Source organism: Falco biarmicus, chromosome 20 (genome assembly GCF_023638135.1).
Source record: "Falco biarmicus isolate bFalBia1 chromosome 20, bFalBia1.pri, whole genome shotgun sequence".
Taxonomy (NCBI): Eukaryota; Metazoa; Chordata; class Aves; order Falconiformes; family Falconidae; genus Falco; species Falco biarmicus.
In genome coordinates, this window is record NC_079307.1 from 5,166,541 (window position 1) to 5,191,711 (window position 25,171).

Genomic DNA, 25,171 nt, shown 5'->3' on the forward strand with positions numbered 1-25,171 from the left:
TAGTGTCCTAGGCACATGCCTATGCCATCAGCCCAAAGTCAGGCAGGAAATATGTGGCAGAGCAAGAGTTAAACCCCCATGTCTCATGCCCTGCTGATGTTGAACACATTTTCTTGTTCTCCACCTGGGCAGCACTTACAACGCTGCCATTGTATTCTGCTGCATCAGCAGAGTGTGCATAAATTGAACTAACAGGGTTAAGTTGTCCCGATGATGTACCAGCCTGGGAGCGTGTGTGGATGTGCTGGAGCGATTTGCCATGGCTAATGCAGCTCTCCTCCAAACTTCCCCACCTGCGGCAGGTTTCTGACCTTTATCATATAATCCTGTCAAGGATGGAGACAGGGAACCAGGCAGGCTTGTCGCTAGGCGGGTTCATGCACCAGGGCCTTTCTCCCTGCATGATGCCTCAGCCTTCCTTCCAAGGTCATGGCCAGCCCACGGGAAAGACAGCGCTGAGTGAGCCAGCAGCAGAGGGACAGGCACGCTGGCCGGGCGCTGCCAGCAAAGGGGCGCAGCTGCCGGAGGAGCTGATCCCTGACGTCACACGCCAGGATCACGCAACGCTTGCGGGTTTTGCACTGCTCCGCACACTGCCGGGCCTGCCCCTCCGGCCCCCAGCGACCCCGGGCTGCTGGGGCGGCCGCTGCTCCCCGGCAGGCGCTGGGGCTGCGGCGATCTTGGCGTCACCTGCCTCTCTGCCTCTCTGACGTCACCGATGAGGTTAGGTGACGTCAGAGGACAGTGCCCCGGCAGCAAGGGCGGCGCGGTGCATGACGGGCCGCGGGCGTCGTCGTCTCCGTGGCAACCGGGGCGCCTCCGTCGGCCGAGCCCCCGCCACGTGACGGGGGGGCGATCACGTGATGTTTGGCTGCCGCGGAGCTGCTTCCGGGTCAATGCGGGACGCGGCCGCCGGGCCTGGGTGAGCGGGGCCGGGGGGGGCGGCGGGGCCGTGGTGCCGGAGCGGGGCAGGCCGCTGTCAGCAGGGGCGACCCGCAGGGTCCGGCCCGGCGGGGCCGTGTGAGGGGACCCAGCGGCGGTTTAACGCGTCTCTTCGAGGCGGCCGGGCCGGCGGAGGGGCAGCGCTGTGGGGTCGGGCTGGGGACCCCGACCTGCCGGGGTGCAGCTGAAGGCGTGGCCCCCGCCGTGGGCCCCACAGCACAAAGGACCGGCAGACGGGCTCCCCGCCGGCTGCGGTGGCGGCTCTTCCAGCGGCCCCGGCGGGGGTCAATGCCAGAGCCCCGGCCGGCGGCATGTCAAGTGATGTGCCGGGCATCTCCTGCAGCTCCCATCTCCTGGCCACAGTCCCTGCCGTTAGCATTGGCTGCTTCCAGGAGCGTGGTGCTGTGGCAGGCGAGCAAATAGTTATGCTTGCTTTGATGAAGTCCCTGGCAGCATTTTGCGTGTTGGGGTCGCTTGCCTTGGCAGCTCAGAGGGTCGGCCTGTCTACCCTGATAGCATTCGTTTATCTGTCTCTCAAGATCACTTCAGAAATAATTTCCCTGAATCATGTCTTAGGAGAAGGACATACCAGCTTCTTTTAGGCAGAAGTTTGTTCTGTTGCATCCATCCCTTACGCTTTGTTTTTCATGTAAACAAACATGTCAACATGTGTTCGGCATGTGGCTGGTTAGGATGTACTCTGAAGGCGTGCGTTCAAGTGACACTGGAATGCATTAGAATGTTATTAATGATGTAGTTCTCCTGAAGGTTCTCTTAGGCTCCTCGTACACTTACAGCGTGGGGCTAGAAATATTTCTCATCTCATTTCTAGTGTTCTCCTTTCATGTCACTCATCAGCTGCAGCAGCCCCCTGGGCTTCCCTTGGATCTCAAGTCAGGGTTGTGCTCTTCTTTGCAGACACTTGCCATGTTGTGTGTCACTCAGGCCACAGTCTTCCAGCAGAGCATTTAAATATAGACAACAAAGGCTATTCGTTGACATCTTTCAAAGACTGATCATGTCTTTTGCAATCTACGCCATCATTTAGTAACCCCAAAGTTATTTTAGGATCTGAATTGTGCCATCAGTAGGAAAACACTCAGAAATGCGCACCTTGCAAATCATCCTGTCCTGCCCTTGTACAGACAGCATTCACTTGAAATGTGTCATGCTTTCTTTGCATGTTCTGTTAATCCTTGCTCTCAAGCAATTGTAGTGATTCAGAGAAGCCAAGTGCCTGACAGATGATTATACTGAATGTGAAATTTGACAAGAAGGGAAGTGGAAAAGGTGAATGCCCACTCGCTGACATTTTTTGTCATCTGGTAATGGCATTAGCATGCACAAGTAAAGCTTGAGAAATAAAATGTTTGTGATTCAAAGTTGTTGAATGTAAATGTCATTAGTGTTTTTTCCCCAGTTCTAGATTGTTCTCATATTGTAGCTGAAAACATGATTTTTTTGCCTGTAGTGCGATGTTAAGGTGACTTTCTCATGTGGAATTTAAAGCTGATGTTTGCTCAGCAGATAAATGGGAATGGGGTTGATAGAAAAGCAACATGAAGGACAGAAAGCTTTATGCATGGGAGAGTTCCAGAATTTCCAGACCAGGAGGTTTGAATGTGCTTTTAGAAAGAAGTATCTGTCTTTCCTACAGTACTGAGCTCCCAAACCACTCTGGAATGAGGCTTTTCAGCCTAAAGCCTTGGCTGACAATGCACGTTGTTCCTATAGCATGTGGACTGGTTTTGCATAAAGTTAAATGACTTGTTCTTAACATAAACTTCAATTTGAGGATTTCTTTTTTGATGCTAGATAGACTGGTGACATGAAGTTAAGTCTGAGCTATGAATCTACCAAGTTGTTGAGGTCTAAAAAAGGTGTGGGCTTTTTTTTTAAAGTAAGATCAATCCTTTAAGTCCCTATTTGTGACAAGTAAACTTTGTGTATAATATAACAATTATAACAGGCTTCAGTCAACTTACTTCTTGTTATACTGAAGTCCTTTGTGATAGAGGTGTTTTAGATAGTCCGCTCACGAAGAACTAAAGTAGAGCTTGTTAAACAGATGACTCTCAGCAAAGGGAACCTGAACCTTAGTTACATCACTTTTGTTCAGGATTTTATATCTATATTGCCTGTAATAAATGTAAAGGAAAGTTTATGGCAGTGGGCAGAAACTTTAATTAGGCATTGGTTAGCACTGCTGCTTTCAACATACACATGGACCCACCGTTAGCTCAAAAGTATGGATTTCCACTCCTGGAGGTGCAGGTTTATGTGTTGGACGTACATATTTGTGTGATGCATATCTGTGTGAGCTAGGTTTTGCTAGTATACTAGAAATGTAATTATGCAGCACTCACTGAAAACACTGCTCCATGACTAATTGTACACTGTAAAAATCTGCAATTGATTCCTGCAAGTTTGTGCCCTGTGTTGTTAGAATGGGCAGATGTGGATCTTTCCTCCATATCCACGATGGGCAACTGACCCCGCTTTGTACTACAAGACCTCTGGGAAACCTGGGAACAGTGTGGTTCTCTTTCTTCATGCATGTGTCAAGCTCGACTCCTTTATTACCCAGGAAAGCATAAAATGCCACGTTCAGAGTATGTGCGGGAAAGTAGGACAGATAAGCTTAGTTCCACCTAGGGTATGGCAGAATGCCGACCATCGCGGTATCTTTCTGCCAAATATACTTCCAGCTGACACTCGGTATCTTTCTAGGCAGGTCAGCAGCCTGCGATGTGGTGAGTCCTTTTTCCTGTACTGTTCTGTGACATGCGTAGATATGGAGGGCATGTTTATCTTCCAGATACATTAAGCAGCTGCAAAATTGAATTGGCAAAACTTCATTTTTGGTCTGGCCAAATGATGTGCTTGAGAGTGTTTTGTGACACAGCAGTTGTGTTCTAATTAGAAGCCTAGGTTTGCAAGCAGGATGGAAGAACTATAGTTCTTTGCAGATGTCAGAGGAGAAATGGTCATGCTCCTTTTGAGGCCAAAGCTTGTTTTGAATGAGCCACTGGTGTCAGTGAAGGTGAGAGCCCTGAGATACCCTCAGTAAGCTTTACTATCAAACTTGAGTATTTCCATGACATGCAGTGGGCCAACTGATGGAAGTCTGGCTAGCAGAGAGTATTGAGCTCCAAGCTGTTTACAGCATTGGCCTGATGTTACAAAACCAAACCATAACCTGCTTTGTGTAGCGCTTTTTTCATAAACAGTTAGGGAGCTGCGGATCCTTTTTCCTTTTTTTTTCCCATCCAAAAAGCTGATCTTGACTGCAAGTCTCAAGTTAGACAAAAGGAAGTTACAGGATTAAAATAACTGTTTGAGCAGTCTCTTCTTACTCATGTACAGCTCTTTGCTCTTTCCCCTCCTTGCTGCCCTGGAAATGTGTTTGAGAATATCTGTGAATATCTCACTGTCCTCATGTGAGGTACAGAAGTCACCTTTTACAGCTTGGGGCGTGTTGGGAACTGTCCTGTAAGAGCATGTGGGGCAAGGAGGTCCCGTACTTGGCCTGTAATGGCTTGATGGAAAGCATGGTTGTGTAGCTTGGGCCCTCTGGTTTTGTTTTCTTTTCAGGTAATGTTTTCCTGTAATCTTGAACTTCAAATATGACCTGTTAGACTAATCTGTAGTTCAGAAGTAAAACCCATGACCCATCTGGTCACTCTCTGTCCCATGTTCTCAAGGGCCACTGCTGGAGGCGATTATTAGTTGGTGACTCTTCATATGCTCTGTTTATATTTTTTTCTGCATTAACCAGAAGTCCAAGAAGGGAGCATGGACCAGCCCAGCGGAAGGAGTTTCATGCAAGTTCTTTGTGAGAAATACAGCCCTGAGAACTTCCCATATCGTCGTGGACCTGGTATGGGGGTGCACGTGCCAGCAACTCCACAGGGCTCACCTATGAAAGGTAGGCTTCTGGTCTTTCTGAGCATCTGTGGGGTACTGGGTGGGATCAGTTTCTTCATTGTTCTGACTTACGTTGAAAGAAGAATCAACCTAAATCTACCAGAAAAAGAAACATCGCAATGTATTGTAATATGTTTCTTACTGAAGGGCTGAGAGACTGGAATCTAACAAAGACAGCAAAGTTGATGTAGTGATTGAACCAGTTGCTTTAGAAAACAAGTAAGTTTCCCTACAGCATAACAGAATCAGAATCCTGTCCATGAAAGATGGAAACAAAGCACTGTGCAGTGCTCAGTTTTGAGGGTTCAGCAGTCCCTGGAGCTTACTTTCTTCAGACTAGTGATACTAACTATTTTATTATTGACTGCAACAACAAGTATTTTGGCAGAAATGGCTTAACAAATATGTAACGCTTGATCTATATTTGAGGTTGGTTCACATGGTAGTGGTGTCATGCAGTGCCATCAGCTTGCATTGACACCTGCAGGTACAGGAGTCCAGTGTCCACAGGAGTGGACCATGTTTCAAGCCAAGCAACGAGTCTCTGAATCTCCAGGTAGGCTTCTTTTTGTGACAAGTGATTTGAATCTGTGGTTTACTTTGGCTCTCTTCTCAAGGCATCAAATGCTCTCTGACTGTGCTTATGCTGACCTAGTGGAGAAATACCTTATCTGCTTTGCTTCTGACCTTACTGCTTTGAGGGAGTTTCAGACAGATGTGTGTCTGAAGCGCTGTGCTGCTTATGTATGTCCTTGAGCCTCCTAGATGGCAGAATCTGTGTCACTATTTCCTGCTCTTTGAACTGGATCCATTTGACGCCCTTTAGTCTTCCCTTATGCTCTAATATTAGCATTTTGTTCTTGGTTTGTACAGATGAACCTGAGATTAACATTAACATCCTGCCAGAACTGCCCCTTCTTTCTGTAACCTCTTGCCTGTCTTGATCTAGAAGAGTACTTTAAATTTCCGTCAGGTCAATTTGTATCATAACCAGCCCCAAAGGGGAAAATAGCCATGGAAGTCAGCTAGACGAAGATCACAGTAACTGAGTTTGACAGAGGAGAAAAATGGGCCTGAGTTCAGCTGAGGATAAAATCTACCACGTGTCGCTGAAAATTAACACGAACAGAAAATCAGCCTGGTGCAACATCCAGTTAATGCCCTCTCTTCTGTGGGCAAGCACCCGCTTACCTGAGCTGTTTGGATGCTGAAAAAGAAGGCACATTTGTAAGTCCTAAAACGTGACTGAGAGATGACTTACAAGTATGTAATGACTAATTCCCAAAGCACACCATCTTCTAAAGAAGTTGAACACTAATGAACCAGGAAACTTGAAAACTCAGATCACTCCAGATAATTATCTGCTGTGAGAATCCATTTCTAGTTGTGTAGCTGTCAAGTATTAAGGAGAGAGAAGAAGGGCCACCTTTTTAGGAGAAGGCTTGTTACATTTTAACAGATTTCGATATACTCCACAGGCATGGGAGAGCCATATTGTGTGTGAAAGAGTGTAAGCCTGATAGCTTGCCTTGCCTAAATGTGGACTTCTTGTGTTGAAATGGTTTCCTGTTACAAATCCACAGCTTTTAACTATATCATGTTTTGGCTTTAGCAAATCAGGCTGACTGAGATCCGAGTCCCTATCTGTGAAATAGCTGCAAGAACATTCACCTGCATGAGAAAGAACTAGGGCAAAACCGAAGTAGAAACGTACAAGGCAGAGTAGACACCTAAGTTCTTCCAGGATGTAAGAATGCTAAACGTTCTACATTGCTGAAAAGGGAAACCTTAGAAATGAAATGTTTAAATACATCCTTGCTGTTACTAACCCCAAGGGGCTAAGTACAAGAGGATAAGGGAGTCTGTCTGTGCAATTAACGGCCCACCTAGTCCTGTATCCTATCTGCAGCAGCAGATGCCTGGGGAAGAGCGTAAGTTCTGGCAAGGACTGATATGAGACGTACTATAAACTACAAAGGACTGGCCCATCCTCTCTGTGATGTGGACAGAAATGCCTGTAGTAACTGAAGAGCACTGATACTGAGTGGTACTTCATGTTTAGACACAAGAAGACTTCTTGACTGATGTTGGTCACTTGTCATAAAATCCATGTTTATCCTTAGATCCTTAAATATGTGTAAATTGTGGAATTACTGGTAGATCTTTTCTTTTGCTGAATGTCATGTTTGTTTATGCCTATTGTTACCTGCTGTAACTAAGCGATTTGATGCTGACCAGAGGGCATCTTTTCTTTTTCCCCATTTCAGATCGCCTCAACCTTCCGAGCGTGCTAGTACTGAACAGTTGTGGCATAACCTGTGCAGGGGATGAGAACGAAATTGCTGCCTTCTGTGCTCATGTCTCTGAGCTAGATCTTTCTGACAATAAACTGGAAGACTGGCATGAGGTAAAATGGCTACATGTGCATCTCTCTGAATAACTTTGATGGCTATTACTATGACTGCAAACACATTGCAGGTTTTAAGAGTACTTTGTTCGTTTAAAGGAGAGAGATTTCCATTGTGTCTTCTTTCTCATCTTTGAAACATGCTTATTTTCTTTGACAACAAGCGAGCAATAGATGTGATGAATTTAATCCATTTGACCACTTCGTTTACCTCATGACTTAAGATCTTGGCTTGTCACTTGCAGCTGACAAATATGTGTGTGTGTGTATCTATATATATATTTTAAAAATCATGAAAAGCACCAGAACTGGCATTTCTAATGTCAAGAGGTTAGTGAGCAGTGCAGTTTTTAACAGAGTAGGAACTGAGAAGGTCTGAGTAATGGCAGCTGATTCCCAGCTTTGCCACCGGTTCTATGATGCTGGATAAGGTGTTTATTCTTTCTTTGCTTTTGTTTCCCTATCTGCAAAAGAGGTTTAATAACATTTACCTCAAAAGATATTTCTGAAGCCTCTTTAATTAATGCTAAATGCTATTGTATAATCCTCTGAAGTGCTTGGATGAAATACGCTAGACAAATGCATTGTAATACAAGTAAAACAACTGCAATCTGTTCAAGTGTCATTAAGAGTTCCTCACTGGCTTATGCTTTGCTTTTATGTTAGTGTTTATTGTTGGAAATACATGGAAAAGAACAGGATGTGCAACAAGGTATCATGTGTTTCAGTTGCATGAAACTGTCTTTAAACAGGTAGTGAACGCAGGGTTTGCAGAAATGTCCCAGCTCTGGCACAGGGGGTTGCAAAATCAGAAGTGGGATAGGCTTCCCTGCCCCTGTTCCTGTTATTTCCTTGTTAGCCTAGAATATTAGCTCAGTGGGTGGGAGAGAGATCTTAGGCTTGTCTGTTGAGATCAGAGCCAGGCAAGATGGTTTTATACTGAGGGCATATCTCCTAAGAACTGGAATGGTATCTCCAGACTTGTTTTATTCTGAGCCCGAAAAGCCCCCTCCCACAGTAATGGGGTGCTGCCTCTCTGCTCCCTGCTCTGCCTCTTACTCTCAGTGGGGCTGACCTCATGTCTGGTAAGCAGCAGGGAGAGCTGCATGTACCCTTGTCACTTGCAAGCTGCATGCCTCACACTCTGCTATTTGTTCGGTCTGTTTAGGCTGCCCTGGACAGCGTAATTTACCAGCTTCTGCATGAGCTGCAGTAAAGCAGGAAATGAAAGGCATTCTGTGTACTTTGGCCCCTTCCTCCAAGGTGGGATTAAGTTTTCATAGCCCATCCACAACAGATAAATATCTACCCAACTCTTAAAAACTGCCAGTGATGAGAATTCCAGATCCCTGGGTAGCCTGTTCCCATGCTTAGCTAATAACCTCATAGTCTAAACTATGTAACTTAAGTCTCCCATGCTGCAATTTAAGCCAATTGCTCCCTGCCCTGTTCTCAGCAGGCATGGAGGAGCATTCATCGCTGTTCCTTATAATGATAGCCTTTTATACCCACAAAGAAGAGCTTTCATGTCTCCTTTTCCTATTGTATTATAATACTGAAAAAAAATCAGTTCTTCCAGTCATTTATTATAGGCCATTTTTTCTAAATCCTGTGTTGTTTTTGTTCCTGTGATGTCATTCCAGTTGGTCTCCTTCATTCCTAAGGCATAGTGCCTGAAACATGACATCACCTAAGGTGAGGTGTGAAGTGGGGCAGACTAATTGCCTCCAGCATCACGTATGCAACACTTAAGGTCAACCTCTGCCTGAGACAATTGTCCTTTGTTAGGAACTGGGCCTTGATATTGACCTGTATGTCATGGTCTGTCTCATCTCCTCCCATCCCCATCACTTTTTGGAGTGGAGCTTTCTAGCCAGGTGTTCTCTGATTCATAATTATTTTCTGGATGAATGTCTTTTCCCCCAAATGTTAGTACTTTAACTATTCTTGAACTGAACTTCCATCTTACGGGTTTCAGGTGGTTTTGCTTTGGCCTCTAGTCTTGTACCAATATGTGATGGCAGCCTTTCCCACCTTAGTATCACCCGCTGATTAAGCAAACACGTAGTGTTCAATTATTCTGGTAATGAGTAGTATTCTGCTAGAACACTCCCTTGGTATGTCTGCTAGCTTTGTATTGAACTCTTAACTTACAGTGCTATCCCAGGCACTGTAAGTCCCCAGTTTGCCAGTGCGACTGGTGTGCTGATGGCGTCGGAAGCTGTCATTCCCTTATACTACTTCCTGCTGAATCGGTTACTCAGTCAAAGAGGAAAATTAAACTGACATGACGTGTTCTTTACGGACTGATGCTGCCTGGCTGTTCTGCTCACGCTTAGAGAACTACAAATGGATCGTCTCAATACCCTGTTCCCATACCTTTCTAGTATCTAGGTCAGCACCTGTCCTGATCACACAATCCGTCCCGCGCTCCGGAGCTGTACAGTCATTGCCTTTGGCTTTTCTTTCTCTTTCTTGATCTTTCTTTCTTGCCTTTTTGCTACTTTGCCCTCGGGTGCATATCTGTACACACAGAAAGAGAAGGTAGCCCCAAACAGCTACCTGAACGTTTGGATTGATTGTAAGAAATCTGTTGAATAAGTAATTCATTGTATGTGTACAGTGAGCTTCTATCTGTCTTTTACATTGGGCAAAATAATAAGATCTGTGGCTAGTGGGGGGCAGTGGAAAGCTAAGCACATGACCGGAGTGTTGTCCATAAACTCAAGAGACATACCTGTTGCCTCCCTGCTAAAAGAGGGGTGTGGCGTGCTGGCTCCTGTAATGTGCTGCTGCTTCTTAAGCTTGGTGTTGAGGTGGATTTTATGACCTCTCCCAAGAGACTGGCCTTCTCTTATCAAGCTGCTTGGAGAGTGTAATTAAATGAACTGTTGAGGTGAATGAGCAATTAACCAATCAATCTAGATCAGTGAATAGCTGGAGTATGAATTACAGGTAGTTATCCAGAAGCCTTAAGGCTTTTTCCCCCATGTCATTTTTTGGCTTGTGGTGATTCTGAAAGGCCCCCTTTTAGGAGACGGGATATTATTGCATGAGGTCCGATTACTGCCTGATATGCATTTCTTTCTTTCTCTTTTTTTTTTTTCCCTCCCCACTTAGGTCAGTAAAATTGTGTCCAACGTTCCCCACTTGGAGTTTCTAAACTTGAGTTCCAACCCTCTCAGTTTGTCCGTTTTAGAGAGAAGGTGTGCTGGGTCTTTCGCTGGTGTTCGCAAACTTGTGCTTAACAACAGCAAAGCTTCCTGGGAAACAGTCCACACAATCCTGCAGGAATTACCAGAGTAAGCATGGGGAGCTGGGCATAGAAAGGGGTGCTCGCTGCACGCAGGTCAAGGCTGGCTTATCAAATCACTTGGTGTGGGATGAGAGGGGTACGAGGATGCAAACATGATCAGTAGAGAAGAAGGGAATTTTTTTCTTTGGGAGATGGGGAACTGGCCAGGTGAATGCTTTACATTGTCTTAAAAGCTGAACTTGAGTGGCACAGCAAAGCCTGGGGCTTCTTGTTCAAATCTAAATTTGCTTTATCCGCGAGAGGTGGATAATCACCCTGACAATTTAGGAGGTGACATGCTTTCCTCTGAGTCACTGCAGAATGAATGGTGTGGTGCATACCTATACTAATAGCTTTTGAATGGGATGCAGGTCTGAGGGTCTGGCCACTTGTCAAGTAATATTTCGTCGTGCTTTTCTGTGCAAAAATGTTGATTTCTGTGGCTTGGCCACAGTCCACCTTGGCAGTGGCATTCTGGTTCTGCAAATGTCCTCAGTGTCTTCATTTTGGTAAGATTCCTCTTTGTACGGCTTTGTAAGCGGGGATGATGACAGCAACATATCCTGCATGGCCAATGCATGCTTCCCTGGGATTAGGAGAGCTAGTTCAGTTGTCTGAAAACTTAGCGGGACCTGTTCTTTCTTTAATGGGGATCTTTGGCAGAGGCAGAGATGTGGGGAAAAAACGTCATCTGTGTTGTATAAAACCACCTTTTTAAATTAAGTGGTGAGCACTGAGAGCAAGTACCATCACCATTGGAGTTGGGTTGGTGGCTTATTGGGCACAAATGTGGAACACCACCCCAAGCAATCTGTTACACAATTAATACTGGGAGGCTAGGGGTACACTTAGAAATATTTTTCATCTGTGGAGGAAGTTTATGGATGGGAGCAGAGATGTAGTTGAAACGTTCCACTTGGAGTGCTCAAAGGTCTTCTCTGCACCAAGGTTTCAAACCACATAAGAGCTGTTACAGAAAGTTGTGTTAAAATTGCATATGCATGTCCCTGTACCCAAGAGGGTAGCCGTTTTTCAGTGTATGTTGAGATGATGATATGATCTTTCTTCCTCTGTGCAGCTTGGAGGAGCTCTTCCTGTGCCTTAATGACTATGAAACAGTGTCTTGTTCTCCGGTTTGCTGTCAGTCTCTCAAATTACTCCACATAACTGACAATAATCTTCAAGACTGGACTGAAATTCGAAAATTGGGAATTATGTTTCCATCATTGGACACACTTATTCTGGCTAACAACAACCTCACGACCATTGAAGAGTCGGAAGATTCCCTAGCAAGGCTGTTCCCCAACCTGCGTTCCATCAATTTGCACAAGTCAGGTGAGAGTCTGGAAGCGGTATGCTTTTTGTTCTCAGCGTAAGTGACAGTGGTTGATCGGAGTCTCTCCTTTTGAGTAAGTGAAAAACACACTGGCTTTGTGCTCTTCAAACGTTGGCCTTGCGGCGGTTGCTTCTTTGGCCTGTGTTAGCAGTAGGTTGCCTGTAGTCAGCATTGCTTCCTGCAAAGTGTGAGAAGGGGGCAGGTGAAGGCAGGAGTGCTGAGCAGGAGCCTAAACCTTTGGGATAGTTCTGTTGCTGTAGCAGAGATGAAAATGTCCAGTGCCCTTTGTCCCGGTCTATCCTGGCTTCCCGGCAGAATCGAAAAGCTGTTGATAAATGTAGTCCCAACAGCTCTACAGTGTTGAAATCAAGTTTCTTAATGGTGCTAATGCAGGGCCACGCAGGCAGATGCACTGAAGTGCAGTGACCTGAAGAACTTAGTGTTAGGAGAGGAAAACAAGGCAAGGAATCAGCTTGCCTGTCTCTGTGGGCTTTAGCTGCTGCTTATGGTAGTTAGTCGTTATCTAAAAGGTGAGTCAGAGTAGCATGGGCTGGCAGTTACTCAAAATGAGCTGGCAAACATTTTTTATGTTAGTAGTTTGCCTCTGTTTCCTGTCCCTGCCTGAGGTGCTCCTGGGTGGAGAAGGATAAATAAGTATCTGGCAATGAAGGGGATGAAAGAATCCCATCTGCCTTTTATTCCCTGTTTTATCTTGGGTAAAATGAACATATGTGTAGGTATGTGGCCTGTAAAAGCTGAGCATTCACCAGCAAAAGCTGTCTCTGTCATCTGTGCTCATTTATTAGAAGCTCATCACAAGTTATGCTTGAGGCTGCTTTTATACTTCAGCCCCAGAGAATTTTCAGCCAACGCTGCAGAAAAAGAATAAGCATTTGGCGTGTTGGTGAGGGCACCTCGTGCTCAGAGAGAGGAAGCTGGTGAGGACTGTGACATGTTTGTGAGGTGACACGTATGCCAGAAGTTCTTCTGCAAGAGTACTTAATGCATCATCATCTTTCATTCTTCACAGCTTTATATGCTGTGCAAGTGATAGTTAAGTTATAGCTAAGGTAGAAGGTACTTTATTAACATGCTCGGCAATGTAAGCATCAAGGAATCCCTATGACAAAAGCTTAAAGCTAACTAGAGGAAGAAAAGCCGGTTAAGCTGGATTTGAAAGCACTGTCTCACTGAGGAGCAAGCGCTCCTGTGGTAAGTAGTTCTGCAATTTTGATGCCAGGTATTTAAGTACTCTGGATTCTGGATTGCAGTTTGATATTTTGGGAGCTGAAAGTCAAATAGAAATCCCAAAGAGTATGTTAAATATTTTTTTTTTTTTTTGAGAAAGCTGCTGTACTCCAAAATTCTGTCACATGGAGACTCCAAACTGGCGCCTCTTTGCAGGCTCTTTCAGCTTAATGGAGATCAGGGATGAGCTAAAGATAATGGGTTTTAGTGAAGTTATAACACAGCGGGGTCACAAGGGGATGAACAGATTTTCCTGCAGAGACAGATGCCACGGCTGACAGCAGTTTCACCTTCAGAGGTGGTTGACTCTCTGCACTAGCTTTCTGCCAGCTCTGACCCTTTCAGAGCGGTGTGCTTCAGAAAGGTACCGGCCACTCTTTGGTGACGTTGCACCCCAGAGATCAGGTGGAAGAGTTCTGTCACAAACTTCTTCTCAATTTGTCTGTAAACATGGCTGATATGATACCCGGAGGATGGCTTTAGGCATAGGTGACCTTGGCAGAGGCGTTTTGGGCACTGTGGAGAAAGGAAAATCTCTCTGCCCACCTTGCATAGTGTTGTAACACTTACAGTTTTGTTTCTGCTCTGAAAAGAGCCCCTTTCTCTGAGTTGTGGTTGGCATGTGGTTTGGGCTTGAACTTGGCATTTCCTGACAGGCTTAGCTCAAATAAGACCACTGATGTTGTTTGAACTGATATTTTTTTCTGGTTTTTTTTACATTTTCCATACTGTGTGGGTGAAGCTGTTGAACGCTGTTCGGAGAGACCAGTTTTCTAACTCACATTGCCAGTGTAAGCTTCTGGAACAGTCATCAGAAAAGCATTGTGGTAAACATTCCTGCAGTCACAGCAAAAGGGAGCGAAGATGAGTAGTGTTGATCTTGCCACATAATCAGAGCTGTACTGTTAGTTGATCATCAGCTTTTTTATTTTACCCTCTGTGCTTGCCTTGTTATCCCAAATATCAGGTCTTGAGGGGGCTGAAACTGAGTTAAGGCCTTGTTCATTAAATGGCTGGATGACTTCTGGGACTGTTTTACCATTGGGTCATGAGTGGAAATGGGACCCAAGGTGGTCATGTGTGGAAGGTAAAGCCATTTGATGGCTGTTTAGTGATGCCTAGAATGACAGAAGTCCTGGCAACTTTAATACTGCTTAAGGCAGCATCCCTTTATAGATGCAGCCATCATAACTGATGCTAGTCAGTCCTCAGCGGTGAGGCCAAAGACTGAATAGTCCATAAAAAGCTAAGCTTCCTAATCAGCCATGGAGTTCATCCTTCTAGACTTACAAAACAGCATGAGAGAATTTAAACTACTCTGTCTCGTAAGCAAATGATGGAGATTTTTTTCAGCACATCAGGAGCAAAAAGCCAGCTCCTCAAAGAAACAGCAGCTGATGCTGGCCTGTCACGTACGTTCTTTGGCTGTGTCTGATTAATTTGGATATATGATGTATTAACTGTGTTTGTTTAAGCAAGTCTTTTCTTCTGAGCAGGTCTGCATTGCTGGGAAGACATTGACAAGTTAAATTCTTTTCCCAAGCTCGAGGAAGTGAAATTGCTAGGAATCCCTTTGCTGCAGTCCTACACCACTGAGGAACGCAGAAAGCTGCTAATAGCCAGGTCTGTTGCTTGTTTATTCCGCTCAGCAGAAGTGTTACATGGCAATAAGTGGCTGGGAGTGGGCAATGGGAGAAAGAGGATCTTAGGAGATGGGATTTCGTATGAATTCGCTGCTCAGAATGACTTGAGCTTTCTTTTTTTGTTGTGTGGGTAAGTGGGAGTAGTGGAAATGTTAAGTCTAACTTCCCTAATTCTCGGAGAATTTTTTGAGTCTCATACATACCTGTGCACACAGTGGATGTATGTCATGAAATGAAAATGCTTAGTTTTCAATGTGCTTGGAGAAACTGCATAGAACTTGCCCTCTCTCTCAAGGGGACCAAGGCGTAAGCTACCTGGCACGATTCTCCCGGTGTTAATGATGTGGCATGTAGCATTGGTAGATGCTGCGATGTAGATGGTGACTGTCTTGTTGGTCACCCTGTCTTGGTTTCTCTTCTTGCTGACCATATTTCTTGGTGTCTGCATGCAGGTTGCCGTCTATCATCAAGCTCAACGGAAGCATTGTTGCCGATGGGGAGCGGGAGGACTCAGAGCGATTCTTCATCCGATATTACATGGAGTTCCCAGAGGAGGAAGTCCCATTCAGGTATGAATTCTTTGTCGTGGGATGGAGAGCCGGGGCAGAAGGGTGGCAAGGCAAAAGGAAAGGTGACTGAACAGGTGATGTTACATGGGAAATCTGGGCTAGCTGTTCCATGAAAAACCAGCCCTCGCCTTCCTCCTCTCTTGCTTTCTCAATCTGTTTTAGTTAATGTTGTTACGTTAGAGTGTTGTCTGATGACTTGTAGAATCACTCGTGAGTCAAATTTGGTCTTAAAATGCCCACGTCAAGTGCCATTAAACAACATGACTGTTCAGTTCATGATCTTCATTGCTTTCTGGCCTCCCCGACGGCTAGCTTCGTAATCCACCTGTGTTTGGGAGTCCCCAAGCCAGTACAGATCGTGCTCTCTAGTGCCAGGCTGGGGCATCTAATTCTTTTGACCATCTGGTGTGTGGAGTGTGACTGGCAATGAGAAGCTGTCCCCTCACTTTCAAGCCCGCAAATCACAAGTCTGATGGGTTTTCTTTGCCAAAAAAGTATGCCCAATGATCCGTTAATCTTGGTAAACTAATGAACTTTGACAGATGCTGTTCAGTTGGTATCTTCTCTGTGCCAGCATCTACTTACTGCTTCTTAATGGACTGAGGAAGGATCATGGAGCATCAAGCCACGCAGACATTTACGTGCCTTTTGCCCTAGAACCCTCATGCGATTTTCAGACAACAAAGCTTCATAGCCCTTTCTTTACAGAGAGAGGGCAGGGCCAGAGTGTGTGTCTGGGGGGTCAGACAGAAGCAGGGACAAACCGAGGTAGAGAAGGTCAAAGGTATGGCCCAGTATGGATAACAAAAGGGCGGACAGAATCTGGTCAGTGTTTATATTGGCTCGTCAGTGTTTTCCCCAGCTTAACTCTTAGGTAAAATGTCTGTTGTTTTTCGAAAGCGCTGTGTGTGTGACCTGCCAGTACAGAAAGGTCAGGGGAAGGCTGGGATGGGGAATGAGGGCATGGTGTTTTATATGAATACTAATAGGTCCAGCAATTACAGTATTTGTTCAAGGCATACTGGGGTCAGTTCAGAGGCGAAGGGTACTAATGTAGTCAGAGAGACCAGACAGCTGGTGATCCCTCTTGTGCTTTTTTCTGAGGACAAGTCCTGGCTTGTAATTTTAGAAGCCATTGAAGCAGAAAAATTGAAAGAAGTATTGGAAAAGATAGCACCAGAGGCGGAGAATGGAGGGGAAGAGGAGACAGACGGGGACTGTGAGCTCATGGTGCTGCTCCCAAAACGGATTTTTTCCGTAACATTTTATTTCTAAGAAAACTGTTTCATGTCTCTGTGTTCATGGCTCTAGAAGGGGAGAACAGCAGGGCAGCTGAGCACAAGAGCTGCAGTGTAGTCCTGCCTTTTGGCGAACAGGCTTGGGCTGACCTGGAAAACCAGCCGGGAGAAGGCAAGGCAGGCCCTCATGCTGAAAGTGGTGTATTTGGGTGCAGACTGAGACGGGAACTGAGGTGCGAGTAGCCCTTTGATCCTGGTGAAAATGATGTGGCCCCCTGAGCTCAGGAGGAAGGGTTTGCGCATGAGAGGGAAGGTGAATAAATAGCTGGCAGGCTTGGAATCTTTTCCTGCTGGATTTGTGTCTCTGGGTATTATGGTGACAGGTGCCTTGCATGTCCAAGACCCATATATTGTTGAGAAGGACACAGTGGGATATAGCCTTAGAGGTGCACAATGCTACTGTTTGGACATGGACTTTGGGAACAGGCTGAGTGCGCCCATATAGTTACACAGTACCACACACAACGGGTTGGTTTCCAGATGGGAGCATCCATCCAAAAAAGCTGGGCTGATCTTGACCAACATACTAGCTTTATGTTGTTTTGGTAAGATACAGGAGAATTGCCCTCCCCCTCTGATTTCTTAAAATTTAAAGAACGTTACTGCTGGGTTCATGGTCAATGGGCTCTTTGTCTGAATCCCTTCATCTGTGCAGTGTTTCCAAGAGACTTGTGCAGCTGCCAAAGAGGGTTGTTCTGTTTTGGAGGAGTTGTGTGCCACTACAGACTATTTTCTAACAAGGCTGCAGGCAGCTGAGAGTGTCCGTGCTGCCGAGGGCTGGGTTTCAGTTCCTGGACCTGTACGCAGCAGCCGTTTCGGAGGGGAAGCCTGGTGTTCTTTGCAGAGGGATTTTGTTTGTGTCTGTTGCTAAAGCTTCCTCTTCTTTGCTCCCAAATCTGGTGCGGTCTCTCCAAAGGTGGCTTGTAATTAGAATCTAATCAGAACACACACATGTTGTTGCTGGGGGTACAGCATCTGCATTGCAGTGCTGCCTGAAGCGGAGGAAGAAGATGCACTTGGGTACAGAAAACTTACGAGTGTGTCTAAGCAGTCCCCCTCAAGACAGCTGCGGTGTAGCGTGCGGTCAGTGAACAGCACGCTGTCTCACAGCAGCCCCCCCTGCTTGTATTGCGTGTCTTCACGGGCTGCAGCTCGAAGGGATTGGAAAGGGAGGGAAACGGAAAGAATAATTTTTCTCTCTGGATATCATGCATTAGAAAGGAGTGCTGAGCATACAATCCAATATTGGCTGTCTTCTAGAGTGACGTCTTTGTGTCTGTGGGTTTTTAATGAGTTCTCTGTTTGTCTGGTCTGCTGTTTATCTGCAGAGTATCAGAGACACTGTTAGCCAGGCTCAGTTCTTCAGCATCCTCTGCTCTGGCAGCCAGTGTCTGCCAGGCTGCAAGGGGTGATTATAAAAGCCTCCAGGGTGCCTATTATTGGGGTACAAAAGAACCATATGAGCAGCGTGCCTTCATCCTCATTGATTTGAGGAAAGCCAGTCATTCAGACTGCAAACTTTCTTTGCAGGCTGCAGCTAGCGTACAAGGAGCAGGCTGTAAAGCTTGTTCTGCCTTTCCTCAACATGAGAAAATTTAAATCAACATTGCCTGACCCTCCGCATATTTACAGCAGGCATTTGATAATTTTAGCCTACTCATGCTACTTCTTTCTCTCAGCTTGCTTGAAATTTGTTCCCCTCTGTACATTCTTCCCACTATCAGTCCTGTTCACTGCAATTTCCTTTAGTGCATGAATCGTGGCAGTACTTCTAGTAGGCACCTGAGAAATTGTTTCTGATATGCAGTGCGCGGAGATGGTGAGAGTTGAAGGGACATCCCAAAGTGGGCCAAGGGCCAGGGGCAACAAGGGGTGGATTTGCTCTTTCCCCTTGTCTCATTGCCTGTTGCTGCTGACCACATCCTTCCGGAGGTGGTGGAAGCTGTGCTGCAAAGAAATCCTCCACGTTGGCTAGCACTTGCTCTTACTATGGGCAGTAGCCCAGTGGGTAAAATACGGGGAGCGCACTGTCTGCTGTCAGCGCTAATGGCTTTTCCAAATAAACAGGCTTGATCCTATCACCCGGGTGACTGTGAGAGCAGGGCACTGGCCTGCCTTTGGACACTCTGCCCTGGGGGAGGCTCGTTTTGTCCGTGAGACTGGGGAAATCCTAGTGCGTTGTGGCCCTTACCTCGTTTCCCGGCAGACAGAGGGACTGCTGTTCTCCAGGAACACTCCTGCCTTCAGCAGACCTCCCTGGGGTCACCCGGCCTGCCAGGTCCCATCGTCTCTCAACACGGGCTGTGACACAGCACCGATCGCATTCAGCTCAGACTCGGATTGGGAACAAAAAGAGCTTTCTGTACGGCGCACGGTGGAGGGCCTCTGAAACGTTACCTTTTCTCGGCAGCTCTCAGTCTTTGTCATTTCAATCACATTGTGGTTTGTGTTGCCGTTTCGCCTCTTTCCCAGCCAGGCAGGGGAGATGCAGCTTTGCCTGATAGGAGCGATACCTGCTGAAAGTGGTGGGAGGGTGAGAGGGGCTTTCCATTGCAGGGAATGGCTCCCCGGGATGGACCTTGTGAAGGACAGTCAGAGAACTTGGCTCCAAGGAGAAAGTGGCAGTGGAACGTGTGGCTCTGCTAGTAAAATTCCAGTGTTGTTTTAGAGTAGGTGTGAAGGATCCATTGGCAAGAAGTCGTCCATTGGTTGTCAGCTTCTAAACTGTGCGGCACCTCACCTTGATTTGGTGATCTTGGTGATACCGTGCTCAGTGGAGTGTAACGTTTGGGACCTCGCTGACCTCTTGGAAAACAGCAGGAATGTTTGAAAATCGGTCAGGCCTGGAGGCCACAGATATGAGGAATCTGGACTGAGGGCTGTATCCTTTGTGTAAGCACTAGTTTGGCTCTGGCACTCTTTAGTAAAGTGTTTTCACTGGAGCAGGAGGCGTAGAGTCTTGTGAGTGTAGCGTCTTTCCTCCAAATCCCACTGCAGCCAGGGCTGGGGTTTCTGAGATTATTAGAAGCTCAGTAGAGAACTTCACTGCTCAGGTTTTCTTAGGAAGCTGTTTTGAGACCAGTCAGTTCAAATGTCTCAGATCAGTGATAACTTCACCTTCTTCAGCTAAGATACTCCTTCCTAGCTGGATGCTCACTTGGGTTCATGTTGGTGCTTCAGTGCGGCTTGGGAACTGTGAGACAAGGTGACTGGAGTGGATGGGCTTTCTGGGTTCTGTTTTCCTCTTTTCAGCATCTTGACTGAGAAAAACTGTGTGCTCTGTGAAGTGTCATGCTGGCAGGAGGGGAAACAGGACTCATACCATCTGGATTTATTTCTTATGGATGCCTCTTCAGGTCATCAGACTTGAATCGGGGTGAATGTTGTCTCGTGTGAGGAACATTCAGCTCCCCAAAGTGTGTGAGAGATTTGGTGGCAAACGGAGAAGAAAGGTGGGGTTTTCCTTTAGTTGCTACTGGGTGGGAGACTTGTGTGGAGAGAGGCATGCGCTCATGGGCTTTGAATGCTAGCTCGGCAGCGTTCTTTACTTGTGGGAGCCTCATCCATCCTCCCAACCTTGAGCAAAGCACCGGTTAAACTGTGAGATGTTTCAGAAGAGCCATATGCCAGCTCGTCACTGACATGGAGGATGAGGAGAGCTCATCGCTGCCTGGGTTTTGGTTTTAGCTCTCATCAAAGAGTTCTGGGCTTTAGGTGAATCACACCTTGGAACCTGCACTTACCCTCTTGTCATCCAGTCACTGTAGTCTCTGTGCAGGTGTTGGTTTATATTTGCAAGCACTCGTAGTGTCCTTGGATACAGTGGCAGCTGAAGTGGGGTAGTATCGTAACATGAAACAGAAACTGACTTGTGAAACGTGCATTGGCTGTAAGAACAACTGTACCATAATTCTGGACTTGTTTAATTTCTCAGGTATCATGAGCTGGTCACTAAGTACGGGAAGCTGGAGCCCTTGGCGGTTGTGGATCTTCGGCCACAGAGCAGTGTGAAGGTCGAAGTCCACTTCCAGGACAAGGTGGAAGAGATGTCGATTCGTCTTGATCAGACTGTGGCAGAATTGAAGAAGCACTTAAAAACTGTAGTGCAGTTGTCAACAAGCAACATGCTGCTCTTCTACTTGGACCAGGAAGCTCCTTTTGGTCCTGAGGAGATGAAATACAGCTCACGAGCACTGCATTCTTATGGCATTCGGGATGGAGATAAAATTTATGTGGAACCCAGAATGAAATAGCCTCTTTTGACCTTGTGAGTGCACGTACGTGCACACACATGCCCCCACACACCCACACACATGCATTAAGGAGTTTTTGCAAGGTTTTTATTTTGGTTGGTTGGTTGAGGTTTGGTTGTGTTTCTGTAGCAGGTAATTTCTTAGCCCAGAGGAAGTGCCCTGATCCAAGAACCATGCCCACCATCCACTGCAGGTGACCTTGAGGTGACAGTTGACTTCAGTGCGTGTGTTTCAGTGTGTGCAATACCTTGATGTTTTCTTTGATGCTCCGGTATACTCGTGATTGAGCATGAATGGTCAGTTGTTCAAGCTAAAGAACGCTAGGGTCCATAAGGGAGAAGATAGCTCAGCGCAGAATTTGACCTGTTGTTTTCTTTTTCTAAATTTTTGGGGGTTTGGCTCCACTACACTGGAGTGCCCTTTGGCCTAGCTGTATCTGACTGTGGCTCGAGCTTGCTGAAGTATTTTTTTGTAGCTGGGTGCTGTCTCAAACTTTTGTTGTGCTCGAGTTCACCGAAGAGACCTAAAACAGTGTTCGGCTTGATTCAGAGCTCAGGTACTTAGTGCATCCACTTAACTCCACTGGTTTGTTTTGTGTGAGCGCACAAAATGGGGGAAAGAAAGAGACCTTATTAGAAAGAAACTATTTGTTTTCAAAAATGCATGCTCTATATCCACGCTGTCCTATTCTGATTTTGGGGGGGAATATTTTGATGTCTGTACCCATCTCACACAGTGTCTGCAACCTGTGGCACTGGCAGTCTGGAGGCAATGGGACCCTTGCTGTGTGCGTTGCAAAGTGAATTTTGGAAGACGGTGGACGTGTGTTGCATTGGAAGGGCTTTTAGAGTAACAGGTCAAAAAGTGGCTGAAGAGTCGATTCCCCTGTTGGCCGTGAGTCATCTGCACAATGCTGAAGAGATCCTCCAGTATGCACTTCACCTTGTACCAGTTTGTACTGAAAGTGGAATGGCTAAAATTGCTCTCCTGGCAGAGAGTAAGAGTAAAATTGAAGTTTGTGTTTGTTGCTGTTGCACCAGAAATGAAACCTAGCACTTTCCCCAGGCCCCCCCAGCTGTGGGGTCCCTGCTTAGGGTCCGAACTAGGAGAATGTGTTGGCTCGGATCAGTTTCTAGAGGATGAGTAACAAAGCAACTAGACTCACGTTACTGTAAAGCAGGTTTTCACTATCTGTATTGGCTTCCCCCAACACACACCTCATAGGTATCGCGTGCTGCTGCTTAAATTAGGCCCTGTTTCCTACTGCAGAGCGGATTCCCTTTGTTGTGCAATGAAATCCTCTTCCTTTATGTCTCTTGTTCCACTTTCCTGTGTCCTCCCTTATTCCTCTGTCCCCCGACAAGTTGAAGACTTTTCAGATTACCTAGTTATAAGCAGCTGCATAAAAGCTTTCGAAGCTGTGCAGTGAGGGCTCTAGTTACACATGAACTTCTGACCTTCATTTTAAAATGCTCCCTTATCCCCATGTGCACTTTCTTTCCCATGATGCTTTTGTCCATATCACTGAGCTCCTTTTATATTCTTGGAGTTGTGTATTTCTCTTCATATTTTACCTAGATTGTGGGGCAAGGTAGGATGGGGAGGGGATGAAGTATTATTTCATAGTCTTCAGGTTCAGGATGTGGGGACCATTTGGAGGGGAGTAGTTCCGCATCCAGAGTAATGATTAAAAACGGGAAGTTTTAAGACAAGTTGGTAATTTGTGCCTCATCCCCCTGCCAAAAATGTCAGTCTCCTGACCCCGCTGAGATAAGCACTAGGAAATGGAGCAAGATTCTCCATAGGTAGCATAGAGGCCATGGCACGTAGCTGTGGAGCCGTGGTACCCATAAAACAAAAGAGCAGGGGGGGGGCAGCAGTGTAACATAAGATGACGCTTTTATAAGCTAGAGCTTTACTGAAGATGTATTTTCCATTTGGGCAGTGAAAGGCATTTGCTGCCTTATAGCGGAACTCTTAAGCCAACAATTCTGTATGATATATACATACATACGCATAGGAAAAGTTGTGTTTAATAAGATATTTTGTTATAAAACAAAGTTTTATGAAGATAAGGTTGTTTAATATTAGAAGCCTATTTCTTCCCTTGACCTCGTAGGTTATCCCTCGTTTGCTGCAGTGTCAGAGGTAAGTGACTGATGGGGATGCAAAAGTATCTCTGACCTAATTCTATAGAGCAGTAATTGCCTATGTGGGTATATTTATGGCATTGTAACTTATATTAATGAGATGCTGTAACTATTGACCAACTTCCTCAGCACAATTAAATGTCTCTGTTTCAGAGAAGGAAATACAAAGACCATTAAAGAATTGAATGGGATGTTAAAGAAGACCCAAGTATGTGGTTTTAAATTTGTTGGCCCACAAAAGGTTAGTCTGTCCATGGGGGGAGCGGTATTGTCATTGCACCAGCTCAGAACTGTCAGTAAATCGTGCTTTTATTCATGACGGATGTGGTGGGTACCGAAAGATGGAAAAAGAGAACACCTACTGGCATACAAGGTCAACAAGCGCCATGTAGCTGCTGGTGATTTGGTGCTAACACCCAGGCTGGCTCCCCTGGTCTGCTGGGGACAGCAAAAGTCACAATATGAACATCACCACCTTGCCACTTTGTGGAGGGAAGGTTGTTTCTGGACAACATTCTCAAGCCATTCACCTTCTGCGCAGCTGGCAGAGCACTCGTGGGGTGGAAACCAAAAATCTTGGTTGGCTTCCCAAGGAGGAAGAGTCACATCCAAAACCTGGGGACAGTTTATGCACCCAGATGATTGACTCTGGAAAGCAGGGCCAAATGGCACGCAACTGATATGGCAAATATCCCAAGTGGGTTTGTGTTCCTTTGAAATACCTTTTGGGAAAGGGTCTTATGTGTGTGCCATATTACTGATTAACAGGGGACCGTGTCTTGGTGAGAGAGGGGAGGGCTCTGAGCACGAGAGAAGGTTTGGGGCCCATGGTGGGTGCCGAGAATCCGAGAGGGTCCTGAGATGGCAGGAGCTTTGATTTAAATCAGTATGATGTCACAAGGGGCTGTGTCCCGGTGTTGTTGGCATAGACCCATTCTAGCAAAAGGTCCCTGGGTCTGTCGCATTCCTTTTGAGAAAACAAAACAGATTTGCAAGCTTCTCTAGCTTTTGCGTCCTTCTCTCCAAGGACTGCTTTTGTCAAGAACTGTTTTGTTGTTCATGCTAGTTCATGCATAAAAGTCTGCTGCAGGCAGTCTGCACAGTAGGCAAAGCACCTGGTTCGGAAGGAATTAGGTGACAGCTATATACCAAAGTGTCGCACGGCTCCATGTACTGGGATTAGATGCTGTGCCATGTTGTTTCTGGATACATTCCTATTGAATATCCGTGTTTTGACCAGATGTTTCAGGCTGATAACTGAACTGGTGGTACTAATAATAGGTATAGAATGGTGACTGTCCTCTGCTCCCTTGGTGGGATTTGCGTGCATCCTGGTGGCAGATGATAGTGTGGCCCACGGTGGCTTGGAGCAGCTCAGAGGAACTGTGCTAATGGTGCTTGTTGCTTTTGGGGAGAGGCTCTCGCTTTGCCCTCGCCTTGTTCGGGTCTGTAATCTGAAGAAGGTGACGTGGCAGCTCTGCCTCCGTCGGTTACAGTTTTTGCTTTTAAATGAGATTCTGTAGGTTCTGTTCATGTGCGGATTTGAAAATGCAAACAAGGTGCTGAAAGCAGCCCAGAGGCTAAAATATGTATTCCTGGCAGCTGTGCCTCCCTCATCTGAATGTGGCACTTTTGTAGGTGGTAGAGAGACACCTTCCCCAGGGCAACGTTAGAGGGGCTTTAGCCATCTCGAGCCTTTGCCTCTGTATTGCTTTTCTGCAGTTACTGGAAACTTCAAATACAATTTAAACATGAAGGTCTGTTGTTGCTCCCTGTTAATGATGCATTCATATGTAATTTTAAAGAAAAAGCAAGAACTGTAAGTCTGTCTTGTTTTTATTCTGGTTTCTCTCACGGGGAATATACTTCCCACTCCCACAGTTTGCCTTTGGTTTGCTCGCAGACTTAGCAGTGGAATTCAGGCCAAATAGGTAATTGGTTTGGATCAGTTCAATAAACTTATGTAAGTTTTTACACAAAAAAGAGTATCCTGAGTTTTGCACTTCTGTATTCCCTGAAGCAAAACGTTCCCCTCCATCTCACCTTCATGCCTGACATGCACCTTCGGGAGAGTGAAAGCTGCCGAGATTTTTTTTTTTTTGT

The 25,171-nt window shown here is 46.0% G+C and overlaps 1 protein-coding gene across 2 annotated transcripts; it reads left to right on the plus strand.

Annotated features, from left to right (window-relative positions):
• The first annotated feature begins 787 nt into the window (after positions 1-787).
• TBCEL (tubulin folding cofactor E like) lies at positions 788-25,056 on the plus strand. 2 transcript variants are annotated; one of them, XM_056322736.1, is made up of 8 exons: positions 788-922; positions 4,721-4,870; positions 7,137-7,276; positions 10,397-10,578; positions 11,650-11,906; positions 14,652-14,778; positions 15,251-15,367; positions 20,600-25,056. In XM_056322736.1, the coding sequence occupies exons 2-8, from the start codon at positions 4,738-4,740 to the stop codon at positions 20,916-20,918; spliced, it is 1,275 nt and encodes a 424-aa protein (XP_056178711.1). In that variant the 5' UTR covers positions 788-922; positions 4,721-4,737; the 3' UTR covers positions 20,919-25,056. The 2 variants fall into 2 exon arrangements, with proteins under 2 accessions (XP_056178711.1, XP_056178712.1); XM_056322737.1 differs by having other exon boundaries at positions 876-922; positions 4,724-4,870.
• Positions 25,057-25,171: the final 115 nt, after the last annotated feature.

What these genes read in the sequence shown, in the direction of transcription:
- TBCEL (XM_056322736.1), top strand. Translation starts at nt 4,738, where the DNA reads ATGGACCAGCCCAGCGGAAGGAGTTTCATGCAAGTTCTTTGTGAGAAA. An exon ending in ACAGGGCTCACCTATGAAAG is followed by an intron (nt 4,871 to 7,136) that starts GTAGGCTTCTGG and finishes TCCCCATTTCAG; the next exon opens with ATCGCCTCAACCTTCCGAGC. An exon ending in AGAAAGCTGCTAATAGCCAG is followed by an intron (nt 14,779 to 15,250) that starts GTCTGTTGCTTG and finishes GTCTGCATGCAG; the next exon opens with GTTGCCGTCTATCATCAAGC.